Consider the following 18,145-nt stretch of genomic DNA (forward strand, 5'->3'; position numbering starts at 1 on the left):
CATTTTATTTTTCACTTGCCGGGTATGAGTATGCTGCAGTTTGTCCCTGGAAATAAGACGTGTGCTAATGAAAAAGGAAGAGCTCTATATTGGTTAATACTGGATCGCGCTTTTCGAATAGTGATGGGTTATGTCTAATTTCCGTGTTGTTTTTGTTTCGGTATCATAGAATGTTTCAATATTTTGTGCCGTGAATTGCCCATGTCAAAATAATATGATTGTTTCTTTACCGCGGTATTGTTTTATTCATCAGTTTTATTTTAAGCAGAATCTCGTCTGACAGAAATCCAAAAAAAAAAAAAATGAAAGAAAGAAACCGCAGTTGTAACTTCACCCTCATATTGCTATATTTGGTGTCTCACATAGAATAACAATTCTGTTTATATAACACAAGGAAAACCAATTCAAGGAAAGACATTTTACAAAAGCGCGAGCGCAAGAGCAGCAGCAGTGCTAAGTCCCACCACAGTCCATCCCGTCCGGATGACCTGCTGGTTCGTAAGCTGCTTTCCGAAATCCCAAGTCAAATGCCGAATGCCGTTCAAGCTGTGGAACGTAACGGGCATGGCCAGGCCGAATTTGATAAGGACCTTGGCCAGCAATGGCAGAGCACCAAACGCAGCCGCGACCGATGCGGATTCAAGGTGCCAGCCGATGACGGGGGCAATCAGGTAAGCGGATGCGTAGACGTAGAGAGCGCCAGAGGCGAGCGAGCCGGTAATACGGTGCAGAGCACTGGCGTACCAGGTGATCTGGGGGCGGTAGATGGACAGGTGAGGGGCGACGGGCCGGTTCAGACGCTGCTGAGGAAGGATCTTGGTAGGGTCGACTGTGTTGGTGGTGGTGGTGGATGAAGTTGGTCTAACAAGTTAGCCGGGGTTGAATTGCCAACTGTGCGCATTAATTCGGATGACGTCGGCGCATAGATTGCTTTGCTTCGTTGCTAGCCGGAATGTTTTTCAAAGAATCGAGCATACCTAATCTGCATGTATCTGCCTGTCGCAATGGCGGCCGGAGAAGCGAACTTGGCCATCGACGACGTCAAAGCCGAGGGAGATGCCACTGCGTATTGCGCGTTAGTTGGTTGGAATTGCGGCCCATGTGACAGGGAATCATGGCCGGAAAATGACAGATGAAAACGTACATCGCCGCAGCGACTGCTGCGCAACCTTTTGCGAATTCATGCTGGGCACCTCGAGCAAGTAATCGTCAACAACGTCCAGGAAGAGTGCTTTGGGGGGAGAGAAAAGGCATCACGGGGAACCTCGGGGCGATTTCCCGCATACCCAGCGCTTATGTCATCCCGGCCAATCAGAGAAGACCAATTACTGAGGGCCCGGGATGACGTTGTTCCAGGCCGGCTTGTTTATCTCCCGCTTCTGAGTTTTTTCTTTCTTTCTTTCTTTCTTCTTCTCTTTCTTCTCTCATGGGCCTCAAACTGCACAACCTTGACTATCTGCATGAATGGTTGTGGATCAGCCCGTCTCACTGGCTCGGCATTCTGTCGTGGTCGCAGAGGCGATTCGCAGGTCCTGAGAGGGATTACCCGTCGTTAATCGCCCATTCTTTTCTTTCCATGAAATTGACGGGTTTCATATCAGGGATACATCACAATTAGCAATTACAATTACGCTTCAACGCCGTACATGTAGCTCTTGGGAGCATATTAATAGTAATAACACTGGTATCATTATGGGGAGATTTTGAGCTTTGTAACAAATTATTTACATTGTGATGCGTCATCTAGTCAGATGTGCGTGAGGATTTTTTGTCCTCTTTGACTTGACAATGGAGTACCCCGTGGAGTTTCTCAGCCCTCAAGACGAGATAATTGGACTCGGCTGGTATTAGCCTATGGTCTTCAAAGACCAATCTTCGGCCAGTGCCAGTACCTGGCGAGTGAGCATTCGTTGATGTTCACCCATAGTCCTAAGTCGTAACTCGTATCAAGAGCGCCTCGTGCGACGATATGGGCGATATAACCGTGATCTAACGATGGCACTATCACTTCGATGCAAACCTCCTGTCAAAGTATCGTAGAACGCCCATGACACTGGCAGCTTCGACCTCCAAAGCAGGCCTACTGGAAATACCAGGGCTCATTGCATCACCCAGAGAAGGCTCGCATGGCTTTGGCAAAGTATGCAGTTTTGGCAGCCAGCTGCCCAATTCATCACTCGCTTGGGAGAATTTTGGGTGGCGCGAAAGGGTGGTGAATGCATCGGCACATGTCAGGGTCAGAGGGCTTGCATCTCGTGGAGCGACGACACGAGACGGTGCCCGAGACTGACAGCAACCACCGTCGGCCCCTTTGCCACCACAGCATCCGGTGAGCCCTTCTGCGGCCCGGGAGGCAGCCAGAGTCTTGCAAAACAGGGTGCTGCGAGGGTCGGATTGACACTGAGCACAGGTACCAGGCCCGTTGGCACAAGGATTTGTAGCCTGGTTCAGCGGCGGCAATGTCACCTCTCGCACGTCACCGTCTGATGGAGGCGGTGTGAATGCGGAATATTTTTGCATTGGAGCGAGACGGTTCTGCACCAGGTTTTCCTGTCTGGACTGATCCGCCATCTCTGCGCAGAGGCAAACAGTGCCATCTCCACAGAACCCACAACGCTCTGCCGGAGGCGTAGATGTTGTTCTGGAATCAACAACGACCGAAGTACGTGCGGTGGAAAAGCGAGTTGTGAAATCGATTTCCATTGCATCCGGATCATGTTTGACGGCAGGCTCTTGGCTATGGTTCGATGCGGGTTTGTCGATCAGGTTAGAAATCTGAATGACGTCTTCAATGCATTGGCAATGGGCCGTCGAACAATTATCGCAGCCTGTTGACACATTTTCTTGTTGACCGTCGCCAGCAGAGCGATCACCTTGCTCATTTTCTGCAGTGCCTCGTTGACGAGTCTGCGATCTGTTGTTCTTCCTACGAATGTTGATAGGCACTGTGTCTGGAGTCGACGTAGCACGTTTCTGAAGTGCCTCTTTTTCACTTCTCTCTCGAGCGACTTCACGCTCCAAGGAGTGACAACGCTTCTTCCACCACGAGACTTCGGTTTGGCATTGTTCCAGGTCTCCGGAAAGGGTAGTGACTTGGTTTTTGAGCTCCAACTCACGAGAATCATATTCGTCTTCGATTTGTTTAAGTTGGTCTTCGAGTTCACCGACTCGGGCAGCGCGTCTTTCTCGAAAAGCACGTTGCGCGGCGCGATTCTGGGCTTTTCTTTTGGTTGGCGGAGTGTCTGTTGCTGGCTTTCGACCGGGTTTTGGTCGTGGTGGGATAACCCATTCCCTGGTGGTCACAGAGCCACCCAGTCCGGGAGTCGGCGACATGGCCACCGACGGAGACGCTTGCATGGCGGGAGCCAAGGATGGGACGAGCACGCTGGGCGAAGCAGCAGATGACGCAGGCGATATAACAGACGACATGGTGTTTTTTTAACTACTCCGTGCCGCCTGAGGCGATGGGTGGGTGTTTTGGAGGTTGGATGGCGGTGTCCAGTCACACTCGCAGTAGCCTCGGAAAAATCTCGCACTAGGCGCGCTGACGAACCGGAAGACCGGAAGAACTCTCCTGCAGCAGATCAATCAAAGACAGTCGATGCGATTGGCGCCGATTCTCTCCTGTCAGACAAAAGATACAACGCAGCAATCGAGAGAGTAGTGGCTGCACGCAGTCTACAGGATGGCTGAGAAGAGTGACCGGGGGGAGAAGGAGAAGTTGACGGGAAGAGGGGAATTTGATCTGATTAGATTATCTCTGTGGGCTCCACCCGCACGTGACCGGCGCCGATGTCGCTTCGTGCAGCGCGTCGTACGATCCCGGCTTATCTGATCGCGCTGCGGGCTCTGATTCGCTTTCGTCGGCTGTCCGGTCTCCACATCCCCGTGACTAGAGACGCCTTTCATCATCGCAGCAATGCTAGTACTCTTGTAGTAAGGCACAACTCCATCTGTTCGCTCTCAGCACAGCCGAAAGTCGGCAGCAAACCTGCACCAGCAGTCTCGGCCTATCAGTTTCCGTTGAGAGCGCAGATCCAACAATTTCATTCGTCCAATGGCCATTTTTGTGGTGTTAATTCATCGACAGAACCAGACCGTACTAAGCATGTCGGTGACAGGGATCCCATATCCGACTTGTTCACCTGGGATTGAGCGATTGCTACCAGCGACGTTGCTTTCTGTGTGATTAATGATGGCCGACATCCTGTCTCAATTATGTATATTTCAAAGGAGGTCGCCGACGTCTATGATTATGATCTGATATAGAGCCCATTGGCCGGCTCTAACGCTGTTTTTCGCTGTTATAAGTGCTATTAGACACTCGCAATAGCACTAGTCTGGGTTTATGCTTCTAGCTGAATATGGCAATAACTTGTCTACGCTTGTCACTAGTGAAAAGAGTGAAGAAAAAGAAAGTGTTCGGTACAACTACGCGGGATGCTTCATGCCTGTATAGCATAATAAATATGAAAGACACCTCGTAGACGCCTGTAAATGGTATTGTACAATTACAACAAAAGAAATAATACAAGACTGTCTTATGATCGACCAGACATGGCGGACTTTTTGCGCAGGTAGTTGTTGACAATACCTTCGACGGTGCCAATATCGTGCTTGGGTTGCCTAAATGCCATAAACCAATGATTAGTACTGATTCAAATGAAAAAAGAGAAACAGAGAAAAAGATCCAAACATACCGCATGTAGTAGATACGTGCTCTCCTCTTCCTCTTCTCGGTTCTCTGGACAATCTCCACGCCCTCCACATTAGGACTGAACACCTTGATCGACATCTCCACGCCAACCCTGGTCAACTGGTTTCGCAGCAGGACCGACGTGTCGATACCTCGAGACCGAATGCTCAGACAAATGCCGGAGAAGGGGTCGCCGCTCTTGAACGTCACGCGAATGATGTCGCCGGGCCTGACACTGCGCGTGCTCCGTCGGTAGTCGAAAAGAGCCCTGCGATCACCGGTCGGGTCGAGAACTGCCATCTGAGCCTCCGCCACTGCCTCAACGGGGGTGTTGCACGTCGATGATATCGCTTTTGGCGATTCCACGATTTTCCATTTTTTTTTGGCTATTGTGCAAAGCGAGTCAGCGTCATCGGTCCCCCCAAAAACATATATAATCTCAATGGAGTTTATCAACAGCAGTGGGATCAAATAAAAAAAAAGCTTACGTGGTTGCGGTCTCAGTCTTTCGGGGAGTTGTGACAGATATGAAGCTGGCAACTTCTCCGGCAGAGGTTGTGGCTTTGGCCGCGGTGTCCATTTCGTCGTCAGCGAGCGAGCGACAGGCTGCGTCAGGCTGAAAAAGCTGCTGCTCGACCTCACGCTGGCCAGTGGCCGTAAAATTGGTAAATGCGCGGCCATTGTCGCTGTGAGAGAGGTGGTTTGTTTCGCTGCTGCAGAGAGAAATGTTGCAGTCAAGCGGCAGGTTTGAGTAAGACGGAGGTTGAGGTGGTCCGAGCGCCTCAGAATTAGTTTGTCAACAGCACCCGAAAAACCTCTTTGAATGGCACTTTCAATCCCCCCCCATCAACCGCATAACTTTTCGTTTAAAAATGGCTCACAATGGCGTTAGCAGGCTTCTCCGCCACAGGAGCTGTCTGCAACAGCCCTCGACTCTGTTCAGACAGATCAGAAATAAGTCGACATCTGCATCCACCGCCGGCGTACCGTCATTCGGCCCTGTCTCCACGCCGACGCTCGAAAAGCAATTGAACTATGTACGAGAACATCTCTTCGTGCCGATGTATATGACAGAGCATCAAAGACGATTGATGTTCCGGACGCGATACCGCGACAGACTGGTTGAAGAGCAGGTCAAGGTGACGATCGGCGACGAGGAGTTTACTCTTTATCCCAGGATACGACAGGAGCTGCCCGACAGGGAAACCGTTTTCGCAACGATGGAGGAGATGAAGACGCCAAAGGACTGGGAGAACTTGATCCCTCTCTTGATCGGCTTGCGCAAGTCACACTTTGCCGTCCACCGCAATAGCTATGAGAAGTGGATTCGACTGGCTGGAAAATCGGGGGCCACTGCTGTCATCCTCGAACTCGCAAAGCAAACAAGACGGACTGGTTTTACGCTGGCGGGCTACGGTGTCGGTCTCCAACTGGCGCTGTCGCTTTACCAGAGGGCCGAATCTGCCGGTTTCAAGGGCGACGTTGTGACCACTGCATTGCGCCAGGCCGAGCAGGCAGCCCATATCATGAACACCCCGGAACACACCAACAGCGACCCTCTTCTCGATCCGAAACGCCAGCCATGGTTTATTGGCACCTGTCTACAACTGAGCGCTGCTCAGGCGCTCGAGAATGGCGGGGAAGATGTCGACAAGAAAGTTGCATCGTATGCCCGGAAACTCATGGGAAATTGGCCACTTGTCAAGCTAGAAAGTGCGTCGGACAAATGGGGACACCGAGACGAACTTTTGCAGGAAATTGTTCCCGTCCGGACTGGCCTGGCGACGGCTCTGCAAGTGGATTCTGTCTCTAGCGACAAAAACCTCAGAAAACAGATCCAACAGCGCCTGAAGGTGCTCGACGATGTCATCTCTGAGCAAATGAGCCACCTTCCTCCTCAGTATCAGGAAAATCCAACAAGAGGTGCATCGTTCGTCAAAGCTACGCCGGTTCAGTGATTTTTCCCAGTTCCCACGAGCCATTTCCTTTTCTTTTTTTTCCCTTTACGATGTATCATATAATATAAAGCGGGCTTTTTGTGGCTTGACCTGGTCTACGAGCGATTATCATGTTGTGGAGTATTTCAAAAATGCCATTATAGTCAACCACATGTATTTTAGTTTCAAGAGAGAAAAAAACATTCAATTTTATAACAGGCTTTGTATAACATTTCACCATATTAATAAAACTATATTATTTCCACAAGGAGCGATTCCATTTACTTGAGCAATTGCAGGGTGTTGTCTTGAAGGAACCGCGCACGTACGGGGATCGTGGTCGTGCCCCCAACGACTGCCGGCCCACTCACAATAAGCTGGTAGAAAATGTTAGTCTGCAAGGTCAAACAAAAAGGAAGAAATCCAACTCACCTGTCCTTCGGTGGCTCTCTCGATGCCAGAGTCCTCGGCATGGCCACTGAGAACGATTTCCACGCTACTGGGTGGAGCGCCAAAGTGTGCCAGACCTGTGTTTCGTCTATAGTCAAATACGTGGGTTTGACTGACAGCGCCAGCCACTCCCGGTGCAGTCAAAGCATAAATAACGCGAGCTCCGGTGAAAATCCGCAGGTCGGTCAACTGCTCACTGGTGAGAAGATCGTCAGATGACTCGTCCACACGGAAAGGAATCACAAGCAAACGCAGCTTGGACAGTGATAGTTCAGCAGTGGGGCCTAGGTTTGCTAATCGACTGAAAATGTTTTGCGACGGCATTTTGCCAGCATCAAGAGCCCGGGCTTGGATCCAACGGCTCAGAGAAGAAATTGGTCCTGTGTGGGGTTTCATGATCTTCTTGTGGTACTGAGCAACAGTGCGAGCCGAAGACAAAATCACGGTGGGCGATATGCCAGCTGTTGCAAGGGCAAAGTCGACATGTTCTCCTGCTACCGAGTTGAGAGCAACCGACGAATTGGAGTAGAGAGCAGCCATGACCCAACATAGCGGATACGGGCGTGAAAGGGAGTCGACTGATAGCACCACGTCGGTTGGGCTGAGTCGCTGGGTCTTTGGGAGAGAGCTGAGAATAGCGCCGATGCCGGATACAAGATTCTGAATTGGATAAATATCAACTTCAACAAAGGTCACATCCCGAGTCAACTTACCTGGGGCTTGTATTCAATGAACTCTCCAGATGACGGCCATACAGCCAAAATTGAAGGAGTTTCAGATTTTGGTTCAGACGCAGGAACCTCGGTATCAGTCAACTGCTTTTTCTCCTTGACGGTCTCGTGCCAAACAGATACGTCAAGATTGCCTCCAATACCATCAGGGACCTCGCTCCAATCCATATGTCTGCTACCTTGTTTCACTACCCAGATGACATGCTTCAATTGCGCATTGCCCTTGGAAACAATAGTGAGGTCAACAGCACCGGCTTCAGCAACTAGCAGCTGGGCCTGGGCCTTTTTCAAATAAGTTGCCAGATCTTTTGGGGCGAGGTTGTGGGGGATTATCACAACCTGAAAGTTGTAGAAGGCGCCAGCTATAATCCCGTCAACACATATTCTTATCCAAGACAGGCGAGAACAAACTCACCGAAGATCAAAGCTAGCAGCTCCACCGAGTCGGACAAGCTCACGGCAACAGTCTTTACTTGAGACTCCTGGATCTGCCTGCCGATAACATTGATTTCTGCAGTCACATCATCAAGGCTGTGATCAACCGTGTTTTTCCCCAGAACACTATGGATTTTGCCGCGTTGGCCGGCATTTTCGCCGGTCGTTCCACGAGCAGCCGCTCGCCAGACATCTCGAAGATCTCCGTTGCGCCCGCCAGTCCATCTAGGGGCATCAGGGTCCTTCACGTTGAGTCCTGCCCGCAGAGGAAAGCCATGGGGGACCTCCAGACTTCTAAAAGCCGCCGACCGGCCGGGCTGTCGGACAGGAGCTTCGGTAGCCTGTCTGGCAAGCAGGAACGGATGGACGTCGGGATCGCTCGAGGAAAAGAGATTGTACACAAGGAAGAGAGTGATGGTTGTTGCAATGGCGGTCGAGTAGATGTTCCATTCGGCGAATATTCCAGCGAGGAAGACATCCAGCTGCGCCAAACCGGAAGCTTCGGCGGCCATCTTGAAAAAGGACGGCTCCTTGTAGAGGCACGTGAGGTTGTCGATTGAGGTATCGTTAGACTCGACGCAGATGTCGCCAAACATTTGCTACATCTGTTTTCGCAGGGAGAGGTGCCAGGTCGGAGACGGTGGTGACGGTGGAGGAGCAGAGAAGCACAGTAACAGTAGCGTAGTAAGCTGCCCCGTCGTCGTCAGCGCCCGAAATGGCTTAGCGTGGGAAGGTGCTCGACGGTCGACCTCCCTCCATAACACTCCGAAAGAAAGAAAGCCGTCGCCAGCAACAATGCTCACGCCCTCGACACGCCCGTAATCGCAGCCTCTTTGTTGCTGCTCGTTCGACAACAGGTAAGTAATACGAAAGGTAAGTAGGTACAGTGCAGTCAGGTGTTTCTTGTTTTTCAGCGAGGTCAGTGGTCACTCTCCTAAAGTTCTGCGGCACCGGACTCGACTGACCGTCTACACCTGCAGTATCTGGACAATTCTTTGATTATTCAACGTTTTTGTCGCATGTGCAATGGCTGCTATCGCGACTCCGTCCACGCCCAAAGCCTCTCCGAATGTCGATGGGCAAACGCCGGGGAAGTGGCGCCATCCGCGTCTCCATGAAATCATTCGGCGACAAAACGCCGCGACATTCGACGGCAGTAATGTCAAGACGATTGCTCTCAATACCAGTGCTATCGTCCTCACATTAGTGGCGGAGAGCCCCCTGGCATCATAGTAAGACGGCCTTTGACTTGGCTTTCTTGACCCTGCGAGTTGCTAACTCGACACCAGTGCACACGGTCTCGACGCGCTTGCGAGCATAGCAGCATACACAGGCCTTCTATTCGTAGTCCTTCGCCTATTATTTTTCGTCAACATACTCACCGCCCTATATCCCCTCTTTCGTCCGAAGGACGACCTATCCGATATTCCTTTGACGCCTACGCAACGCGCACTCCTAGGTCTTGATCCCAGTTCGACACCACCCGTGACACCTGGAACACAGTACCTCACACCGCCGAGGTACCGATTAGCCTCTGGGTCGCGAGCAGGCAGCCCGTCGAGCCGAAGCACATCGCCTGTGCCAGGAACCGGCAGTCCTACACCGCGCAGCGCGTCGTATTCGCCTACGCCTACAAGTCCTCTTTTCCAGAAAGCGTTTGCCAATGGGAATCGGGAAAGTGGTCGTCGGCAAAGCTTTGGGTCGTCTTCGTTCAACTCTTCTCTCAACTCTTCTCTAAGAGAATCGACGCTATCGGCGCTCCCCTCTACTCCGTCTCCCTTGGCTAACAAGGGAAACAAGCTGGGATTGAGCAACAAATGGCTATACGAGAAGAGCCGCAGACATTCGGGGGGAACCAATCTGATTTGAAATGGGAAGACATTTTTCTATGATCGCATATCGAATAGGTGGAGTTTGGGACTAGCTGGCATGCTATGTGAAAGATGGCGTTTATTAGTTAGCAAAGTATTTAGCAGTTTGCAATGTAAATTGTACATCGTCTCCTTTCGACTACTCTAATCCGCACCCCTCCGTAAAATCCTTCTAAGCATGCAACATAAATTATCAATGGCAATCTAACTACCAAGGCATAAAGGGGAAAAAATCCACGCATGGACTGTGGAGATCACTGTTGCAGGCCGGGGTCATGGTGGGAAAAGCGGAGTACGGAGAGCTACACCAAAACAACAGAACCTCAGAACCTCCGCCTCAACCTTCCCGAGTTGTCACATATGAACATTTGAAAGCACAACTGCACTTTCGACCCCGCCACTAGGTCTCCCAGCGATCGCATTATCCCGGTTTATCAGCCTCGGGTGCAAGGACTCCAGCGGGTCGCCATTTGAATGAGGGACATTTATCGATAGTGCGTCACTTCGGAGATGGGAGCCTCGGAATCGAAGCTCGTCTTTAAACAAGGCATCTTTCGCTTGTACGAGGACAAAAACATCCCTGCTGATGATCCATTTTGGGTAAAGGTATGAGAGCAGCTGTCGCAAAACCCAGCCCTTCTTTGACTAACTGTTTTTTTTTTTTGTTCAGTTCTGGGAGCTGCCCGAATCGTCCGAGGATGTGTTTAGCTTGTTCACCCCTGCCGACATACGGCGGGCTAGAGATTCAGCATTGCCTAACCTCGAAACATTGCTACTGGCCGTATGCTCTCGCTTAATCGTGTTGAAAAACCACCCTTCCTTTCCCGATCCTGAATTCGCCCCAGACAAAGACGCTCTCAACTGCATTCGCATCCTGACCAGACTCCTACCCTTTGTACACGAGGCCGACCATTTGGAAGGATGGGAAGAACAGTTTTTCTGGGCCGGTCGCAAGAAGAAGACTCGCCGGGCCCAGGTGGCATCAGTGGTACTGTTCGATGAAGCGAATACGGAGACTGAAGAAGGGGCAGATTCACCCCAAGACAATGACCATGAGGACGTCAAGCCGTTAGGGGAGGAGTTGATAGACACTTTGCTAGATCTCCTCTTCTACACCGGATTTACCATTCCTAAGCTCTCAACAACAAAGACCAAAATATCATACGCTATATGGCAGAGCGGAGTTGGCTGCAACACGGCAATGGTATCGACCAAGGAACTTGAGAATAATCGCATGGAAGTCTTGAGATTGCTACTCACTTTGACTGGCAAGTCCATGTATATGTCTCCGAGTAAGTATTCTGCATGGGTCGGGCCGTTTGATATAAAGAACTGACGTGAACAACAACAAAAGGTCTCCTCCCTGTCAAGGGGGTCAGAGCTATCACTTATATTGCTTCGTGTCCTGATAAACAGGTTGTCTTGACTCTCTTGTGCTCGCTTTTAAATACGGTATGTTGCATAGTAAACCCTACGGCTTCGGAATCTGACTGGGGATGCTAGACAATCAAATATAACCCGGCTATCTGGAAAGTCCCTTACGATCACGTCGTCTGGAAAGACCCCAAGCAAATACTTGTCATTTATTGTCTGCAGTTCTTACTAGTCGTCCTTCTTTACCCGATTCCAGAGGAAGGGCGTGGAGTTCCCCCAAAGAATTATTATCGTCATTACTTCGGTCGACTTCATCGACCCCAAGATTTTCAATTCCTTGTTGACGGTATGACGAGGGTTTTGAATCAGCCGGTAAGTCAAATTTGGTTAAGAAAAGTTGACCATAAACTGATTTATATCAGATGCAAGCGACGACTTCGTATCTTCCCGGGAGCCAAAGATCCGTCAAGTGGGCTCCCGAAATGCTCATGCTATTCTGGGAGGCGCTACAGTGCAACAAACGGTTCAGATCATTCATCATAGACTCCAATAGATCGCATGAGTTTGTAATTTCCTGCCTGTTCTACGCAATTGAGTACAGGAATGACCCATCCAAACAAGGCGTGGTCAAGTTGTGCATCTTTATTCTTCAAACTCTGAGTGTTGAGGCTAGCTTTGGGAAAAGCCTAAATATAAGTTTCGAGGCTCAAGATACGCTGCCTACAAGTATTCGTCTCACCGGCTTTCGAGGCTCTTATGCCGATTACCTCATCATTGTAAGCCTTATTCCCTGGAATTGATGGAATCAATGCTAACAAGTACAGTCGATACATACTCTAATGACTACAAGCAAGGGAAATCTGGACGCAGTTTATCCTGCTCTACTTGCCATTTTGAACAATATAGGGGCATATGTGGAACGACTATCACCAAGTGCCTGCTCCAAAATACTGCAGCTGTTCGCCTCAATGTCATCACCGAGCTTTTTGCTCGCCAATGAAACCAACCACACGTTGCTGTCCGCATTGGTCGGATTCATTAACCTAATACTCGAATATCAGTTTACAAGTATGTACCAGAAAGGTTCCCTTGATTATTGCTCAAACTAAACTGGTGATGTTAGAAAATCCTTTCTTGATTTACGGCATTCTCAAGAACAGAAGACGTTTCGAAGCATTGCGAACGTTTACCCTTGAAAGCGGCCAGCAAGAAATTGAACGCCAGACTCAAATAAGAAAGGCAAACTCAGCAGCTGGAGACGGTGGCTCCAACCTTACTTCGCAATCTATGGATGACCCCAGAAAGACTAGTGGTGCACGGTCTCCTTTGACTCATATCCCAGAGGAGAGCAGTCCCTTTGCTATCGGAGGCGATGACTCTGACGAGGAAGACGATGATGAAGAGGACGACGACGTTCAAAATACGCCGTCGCAATCGTCTCCGTCACAACGAACGTCGCGAGCACCTTCGGTTTCGTCTTCAACGGACGGTACCGTCCCACTTCAAATGAGAGGCATGTCAGAAAAGGCTCGAGGGAAAATGCCGGCGGGTCAAATGAACTTTTCACGACAAAACAGTTTGACCAGTTTGAGCAGCTATTCCGCAACAATTCAATCTGCGTCTGCCCATTTCACTCCAACGGCAACATGGGTAAGTTGGACTTGGTATTCTTGTCGTCTATGGTATGAGACTAATTTAAGCTGCATAGATTGAGTCATGGGTTATTGAACTACCTCTTCATACGATATTAACGATTATCTCATCGATCTTGCCTCATATCCCTGCCAATGCCTTACAGACATCCTCGAGCCCCGAGGCCCGGACATTGATCAGCAATCTGCCTACTTTCTCTGAAGAACCGAATATCCACATATTATTATCAGATCTGTCTCCTGTCAAGGTTCATTCGTTTGAATGGTCTGCATTAGCCTTGGGCTGGTATGAATCGTTGCTTTGGGGGTTCATCTTCTCCAGTGAAATGGTTGTCGGGTCGGCGAGCAATTCAACTCCAGGCACTGTGGGCGTCTGGAATGGCACCGGAATTAAGCTATTCAGAGTCCAGGAAATGGCAGCCCAAGGCCCATCACTCCTCGCTCCAAGAGGTGCGGTTGATGCTGTCGGCAGCAATCTAGTCAACCGGATCGGCAACCTGAGTTTCCGGGGTCGACCTGGTAACAACCAAGAAGGTCCTAACAGCACTCAGTCGCCGAGTACTCGTGAGGTTTAGCTTGGAGATGTCTAAAAGGGTGGTTTTTTTTTTTTCCCTTCTCATTTTATGCCTTTTTAATGTTTGCTTCTTTTCCTTCTATTTTCGGAAATGCTTATATCGATATATCCGTATTAAGTTGAGCGTGCAGGCGTTAGGGGAGAGTAGTACCAATAATAGCAGCAATGCGATTATAGGAGGCACTTTGAAGTATTAATCTATTTTCTTTTCCCTTTTCAGCATTCATAATGTATTTCCATGGACGACCCTTGCATACGGTTTTATGACACGTCACGTGACCTGTTACATTACCATTACACCAACGTCGAGCTGAACCCTTCGCACATCGTTGAAGTGTCTATCCTCTAAAGATCGGATTCTCCATGGCCACTCCACAGCTGGCGGACCTCTTAGCTGAGGTCCTGCCCAAGGACATCAAGTTGAATGTGCGCCACATCTCCACGCCGCCAGCACAGTGCGAAGCCATATTCTCGGCGCCGCCAGGCAAAGAAGCCGAAACCACCTTTTGCGAAAACCACTTCTTCGTGGCTTCGCTCAACCGAAGCAAAGACCGGGTCGACGATGAAATTGCTATTTTGGGCATTGAGGTTGCCATCTATTCGACCGATCGACTCACTATTCTTTTTGTCTCCAAGGCTGACTCTTCGGGATACTTGCATCTGCTCAAGTCGACGGCGGCGGCGGCGGCGCCAAGGACAGCGTCGCTCAGGTTGATTTCAACTACTTTTTTGTCCTTTTTGATTCAGACTCATCAGCGTAAAGGGGTCAGGTTGGTTCTTTCTCTTTTTGCTCGCGCGCAAAGCCAGTATTTGTTTCCCGGCAGCGCGGACAATACCAAAAAACACGTCTTGGACGACCGCGGATTGATCAAATGGTGGTGCCAAGCTGCCGATCCTATTCTCCGAGAGCACGCTGTAGAGTCCCAGGGCCACTATGGCGATCATCAAGAAGACTCTTCTATTGATGAAAAAGTCGAGAGTGTGAATAGTTCAGCTACGGCTTATTTACTGGTGCCGGGATGTGACAAGTACGAAACACGCGCGTTCTTTCCAGCTTCGGCCCGAGCAGATGATCAGGGGAATCCACGGTGGCGAGTGTCGTATCCTCTCAGCCAGATCTGTAGCCATCCTCAGGCGCCGCCCAGATGCTTGATTCCAAGGTTTCCTGACGATCCAAAGGCGCGTTTTCTTTGGGATCTGGATGAGGAGCTACCCAAGACGTCAGAAAATGCAGAGGCAAACAAATCTGGCCAATGGAAAAGCGTGAAATCTCTCGACGAGTTTTGGGAGATGATGTCTTTCCGGCAAGAATGCTCTGCGGGGAGACTTGTTGGGTTTTTATGGGTTGTTATCAATCCTCCAGGCGTTCTCAGTTCGGACAAACTATCCAACCAAACTCAAGGAACCGCCACTGCTGAAAAGATCAAGGACGCTGCTTCTTCTAGCGTGTCTTCTAGCACTGCTCCTGCCAGCACTACCGCCGAGGCCAAGTTTGACGATAGATCATTGCCCCCGTCGCTACAGAACCCGAATCAGTCAGAGACTGGCACAGATGCTTATCGCCATGCATTCTTCTGGCCCGAAGCCGGTCGCGGAGAAGTCATTCTAAGTGAAGCCGATTACAACGCCGGCAACGACGTGTTACTCGACCAAGATTTCGAGACTGAAGACCTCGCCATGACAGGCACCATGGCTTGGGTCCGCAAGGTTGCCGCGCTCGCAGACGTCTTGTGGTGGGGACGGCCTGTTACTGGCAAGAAGGAGATATCGCAGCCTACAGCGCCGTCATCAGCGCCAGTGGCGACGATCAATTCGGGACTCATCGTGCGCAAACGAAAGAAGGACGACTCTCAGGATGCCCCTGTGCCCGCTTCCAACGGATCCGATACATTGCCTGGTGAATACAACCAGCCAGTCAGCACTGCGTCTACAACTGGAAAGGATGCCGAAGCTGTGCCCGAAGCATCCAGTGAGCCAGGAGTTAACCTTCTCAACGCTAGTTTTGTGAGGAAGAAAAAGAAGACCTGATGCGGTCCGGAGCTCGGCGATTATGGGCAAAACCATGCACTACTAGCCATGTACAATAAGCATCTCGATGAGAAATGAAATATTAGCTACGACTTGAATACTATTTACTTGAGACTATAGTTGAATGATGTTCTCCGGCCGGCAGGGCTGGACATGCAGCCAGCGTATAAGCTACCAGTCAGCACTATTCTGGTCAATTGAGCTAGAAGAGCAACACATATTATTATTTATTATAAATTCAATTTTCTCACTTACAATACACAGCAGTGAATGTCTCCGAAGCGCCGCTCACGCCAATCATTTTATTAGCTGGAAAAACGGTGTACCGGAGCATCCGGTAGCAAACCACGTCGGGTAGCTGGATCCACCACCAGCAATTTACTTATGCAGCTTTCTTCTCTTTTCCCCCAAGCACTCAGCGTCCGCTTCGTGTTTTTCTTTCCTTCTTTCTTCCCAGGCACCGTCTGGTAAATCCTTCCTTTTCTTTGTTGTTTGTTTGTTTTTTTCTGCCGGCTGCCCCTGTCGTCCGTACCGCCCATGCCAGCGAATCCGCTGGGCTCATTCGTTGTCTTTCAACGTGCCGCCGAGAGGTCGACCTCGATCTCTGTACCATGGCTCGTTGAGGCGCTGAGCTGGGTCGCCCTGGTCTGGTACCTGATTGTAATCGTCGTCTGCATCATTGGATATTCTCAAATGTGAGAACCCACCTCTCCAATTGAATACAAGGATCGCGGGCTTGACTGACATCTCAGATGGAAACACTACTCGAGTACGCCGTCCAAGGCAGTGTCCACCTCGATGCGCGATGCCCCCCATGTTACCGTGATTCGCCCCGTCAAGGGCATCGAGCCGTGTCTTTACGAATGCCTGGCGTCGGTTCTGCGACAGGACTACCCGCGCGACAAGCTGACCGTTTCCATGTGCGTGTCGACGAGGAAGGATCCCGCATTTCCTACACTTGAGAAGATCCTCAGGGACTTTTCTCACTGCGATGTGCGTATTCTGGTTGAAAAGGAAGATCCGCTGCTCCAGGAGGACAGCACTTATCCCTTGGGGCCCAACCCCAAGATCAGAAACATGAGCCGCGCGTACCGGGAGGCCAAGGGTGATATCATATGGATCATTGACTGCAATGTCTGGGTCGGAAAAGGTGCCTGTGGACGAATGGTCGATAAGCTGTGCGGTTACGGCTCAAAAAATGGCAAGCAGTACAAATTCGTGCACCATCTCCCTGTCGCAGTCGACGTCGATGCGGACGAGGCCCTGGCCGACGAGTCCCGGCCTCTGCTTGCGAATAATGACAACGGCGAGTACGTCGCGAAGCATCGCGCCCCTTCGGTTTGGAAAGACAAGGGAGGCCGTTTGGAAGAGTTGTTTCTTGCATCCTCACACGCCAAAATGTATACCGCCATCAACACCGTGCTGATAGCGCCCTGTATTGTGGGCAAGTCAAACATGTTCCGCCAGTCCCATCTCAACTACCTCACTGTTCCAAAACCTGGTGACACTCGGCCACGAAATCCAGGCATCGACTACGTCTCCGACCACCTGTGCGAGGATCATATCATTGGCGATTGGCTTTGGAAGAACAAAGTCCGCGAGGAAAAGGAACAGGGCGTGCGTCTAGGCAAGCATGCCTTGGTCCTGGGTGATCTTGCTTTCCAGCCCGTGGCCGGCATGAGCGTCAAAGCATACATTGCTCGTCGTCTACGCTGGCTACGTGTACGCAAGTACACTGTGTTACTTGCCACGCTTGTCGAGCCCGGAACGGAGTCGATTGTGTGCTCTCTACTCGGCGCACATGGTATAACTACGATAATCGCTCGATTCCTGCAAGACCGCAACGTGGCCCTGGGCTCGCAGCTTGGAACCTGGCGCGCTTTCTTTCTCATCTGGGCATCCAGCATTATAATCTGGTGCCTGGTCGACTGGACGCTATACCTCATCCTTCACTCGTCAGCGACAGTCGAAACAGACGAAAACACAGTTTCATTTGCAAGGCCCGAGCAAGCAAAATCTCGACGCCCGTTTACGCACTGGCTCGCCGCGTGGATTGGCCGCGAATCGCTGGCGTTTCCCATCTGGTTCTGGGCTGTCTACGGCGGCTCGACGATTGTCTGGCGGAATAGCGCTTTTCGCGTTTCGATATGGGATACGAGGGCGCGTGAGGCTACGCGAGGGCTAGGTTCTACGGACTCATCGTATTCGGACGCGGCGTTGTCAGAGTCTTCATCTTCATCTTCTTCGCAAAATCGAGCGCGGGATAGAAGCAAAATGAGACGGGATTAACTTTCAAAATAACATGCTATCAAAAATATGTACATACATAGAAATTCATTTACGTTTCGGTTCCCGCGGTCGATAAAATAATACCAATAAACAACGCATGTATAATTA

At 50.4% G+C, this 18,145-nt stretch overlaps 8 protein-coding genes across 8 annotated transcripts; 4 read left to right on the top strand and 4 right to left on the bottom strand.

Moving 5' to 3' along the window:
* Positions 1–419: 419 nt before the first annotated feature.
* Positions 420–1,184, bottom strand: TRUGW13939_08325 (uncharacterized protein; the record flags this gene model as incomplete). Its single annotated transcript, XM_035491460.1, has 3 exons — positions 420–861; positions 978–1,062; positions 1,145–1,184. 3 exons carry the CDS (start codon positions 1,182–1,184, stop codon positions 420–422), a joined length of 567 nt encoding a protein of 188 aa, XP_035347353.1.
* Positions 1,185–2,004: 820 nt separating this feature from the next.
* TRUGW13939_08326 (uncharacterized protein) lies at positions 2,005–3,429 on the bottom strand (the record flags this gene model as incomplete). Its single annotated transcript, XM_035491461.1, has 1 exon — positions 2,005–3,429. One exon carries the CDS (start codon positions 3,427–3,429, stop codon positions 2,005–2,007), a length of 1,425 nt encoding a protein of 474 aa, XP_035347354.1.
* A 1,112-nt stretch (positions 3,430–4,541) lies between these two features.
* TRUGW13939_08327 (uncharacterized protein) lies at positions 4,542–5,377 on the bottom strand (the record flags this gene model as incomplete). Its single annotated transcript, XM_035491462.1, has 3 exons — positions 4,542–4,626; positions 4,701–5,082; positions 5,185–5,377. The coding sequence occupies 3 exons, from the start codon at positions 5,375–5,377 to the stop codon at positions 4,542–4,544; spliced, it is 660 nt and encodes a 219-aa protein (XP_035347355.1).
* A 191-nt stretch (positions 5,378–5,568) lies between these two features.
* TRUGW13939_08328 (uncharacterized protein) lies at positions 5,569–6,654 on the top strand (the record flags this gene model as incomplete). Its single annotated transcript, XM_035491463.1, has 1 exon — positions 5,569–6,654. One exon carries the CDS (start codon positions 5,569–5,571, stop codon positions 6,652–6,654), a length of 1,086 nt encoding a protein of 361 aa, XP_035347356.1.
* Positions 6,655–6,914: 260 nt separating this feature from the next.
* On the bottom strand, positions 6,915–8,845 carry TRUGW13939_08329 (uncharacterized protein; the record flags this gene model as incomplete). The annotated part of the gene is made up of 4 exons (XM_035491464.1): positions 6,915–7,010; positions 7,066–7,743; positions 7,797–8,176; positions 8,230–8,845. 4 exons carry the CDS (start codon positions 8,843–8,845, stop codon positions 6,915–6,917), a joined length of 1,770 nt encoding a protein of 589 aa, XP_035347357.1.
* Positions 8,846–9,275: 430 nt separating this feature from the next.
* TRUGW13939_08330 (uncharacterized protein) lies at positions 9,276–10,118 on the top strand (the record flags this gene model as incomplete). The annotated part of the gene is made up of 2 exons (XM_035491465.1): positions 9,276–9,481; positions 9,539–10,118. 2 exons carry the CDS (start codon positions 9,276–9,278, stop codon positions 10,116–10,118), a joined length of 786 nt encoding a protein of 261 aa, XP_035347358.1.
* A 497-nt stretch (positions 10,119–10,615) lies between these two features.
* On the top strand, positions 10,616–15,748 carry TRUGW13939_08331 (uncharacterized protein; the record flags this gene model as incomplete). The annotated part of the gene is made up of 9 exons (XM_035491466.1): positions 10,616–10,726; positions 10,791–11,412; positions 11,475–11,572; positions 11,624–11,866; positions 11,917–12,270; positions 12,319–12,562; positions 12,618–13,144; positions 13,203–13,715; positions 14,072–15,748. Coding segments are annotated over 9 exons (4,389 nt in total), but the record flags the coding sequence as incomplete, so codon positions are not given.
* A 537-nt stretch (positions 15,749–16,285) lies between these two features.
* Positions 16,286–18,037, top strand: TRUGW13939_08332 (uncharacterized protein; the record flags this gene model as incomplete). Its single annotated transcript, XM_035491467.1, has 2 exons — positions 16,286–16,443; positions 16,501–18,037. 2 exons carry the CDS (start codon positions 16,286–16,288, stop codon positions 18,035–18,037), a joined length of 1,695 nt encoding a protein of 564 aa, XP_035347360.1.
* Positions 18,038–18,145: the final 108 nt, after the last annotated feature.

This window comes from Talaromyces rugulosus, chromosome IV (genome assembly GCF_013368755.1).
Source record: "Talaromyces rugulosus chromosome IV, complete sequence".
Lineage (NCBI taxonomy): Eukaryota > Fungi > Ascomycota > Eurotiomycetes > Eurotiales > Trichocomaceae > Talaromyces > Talaromyces rugulosus.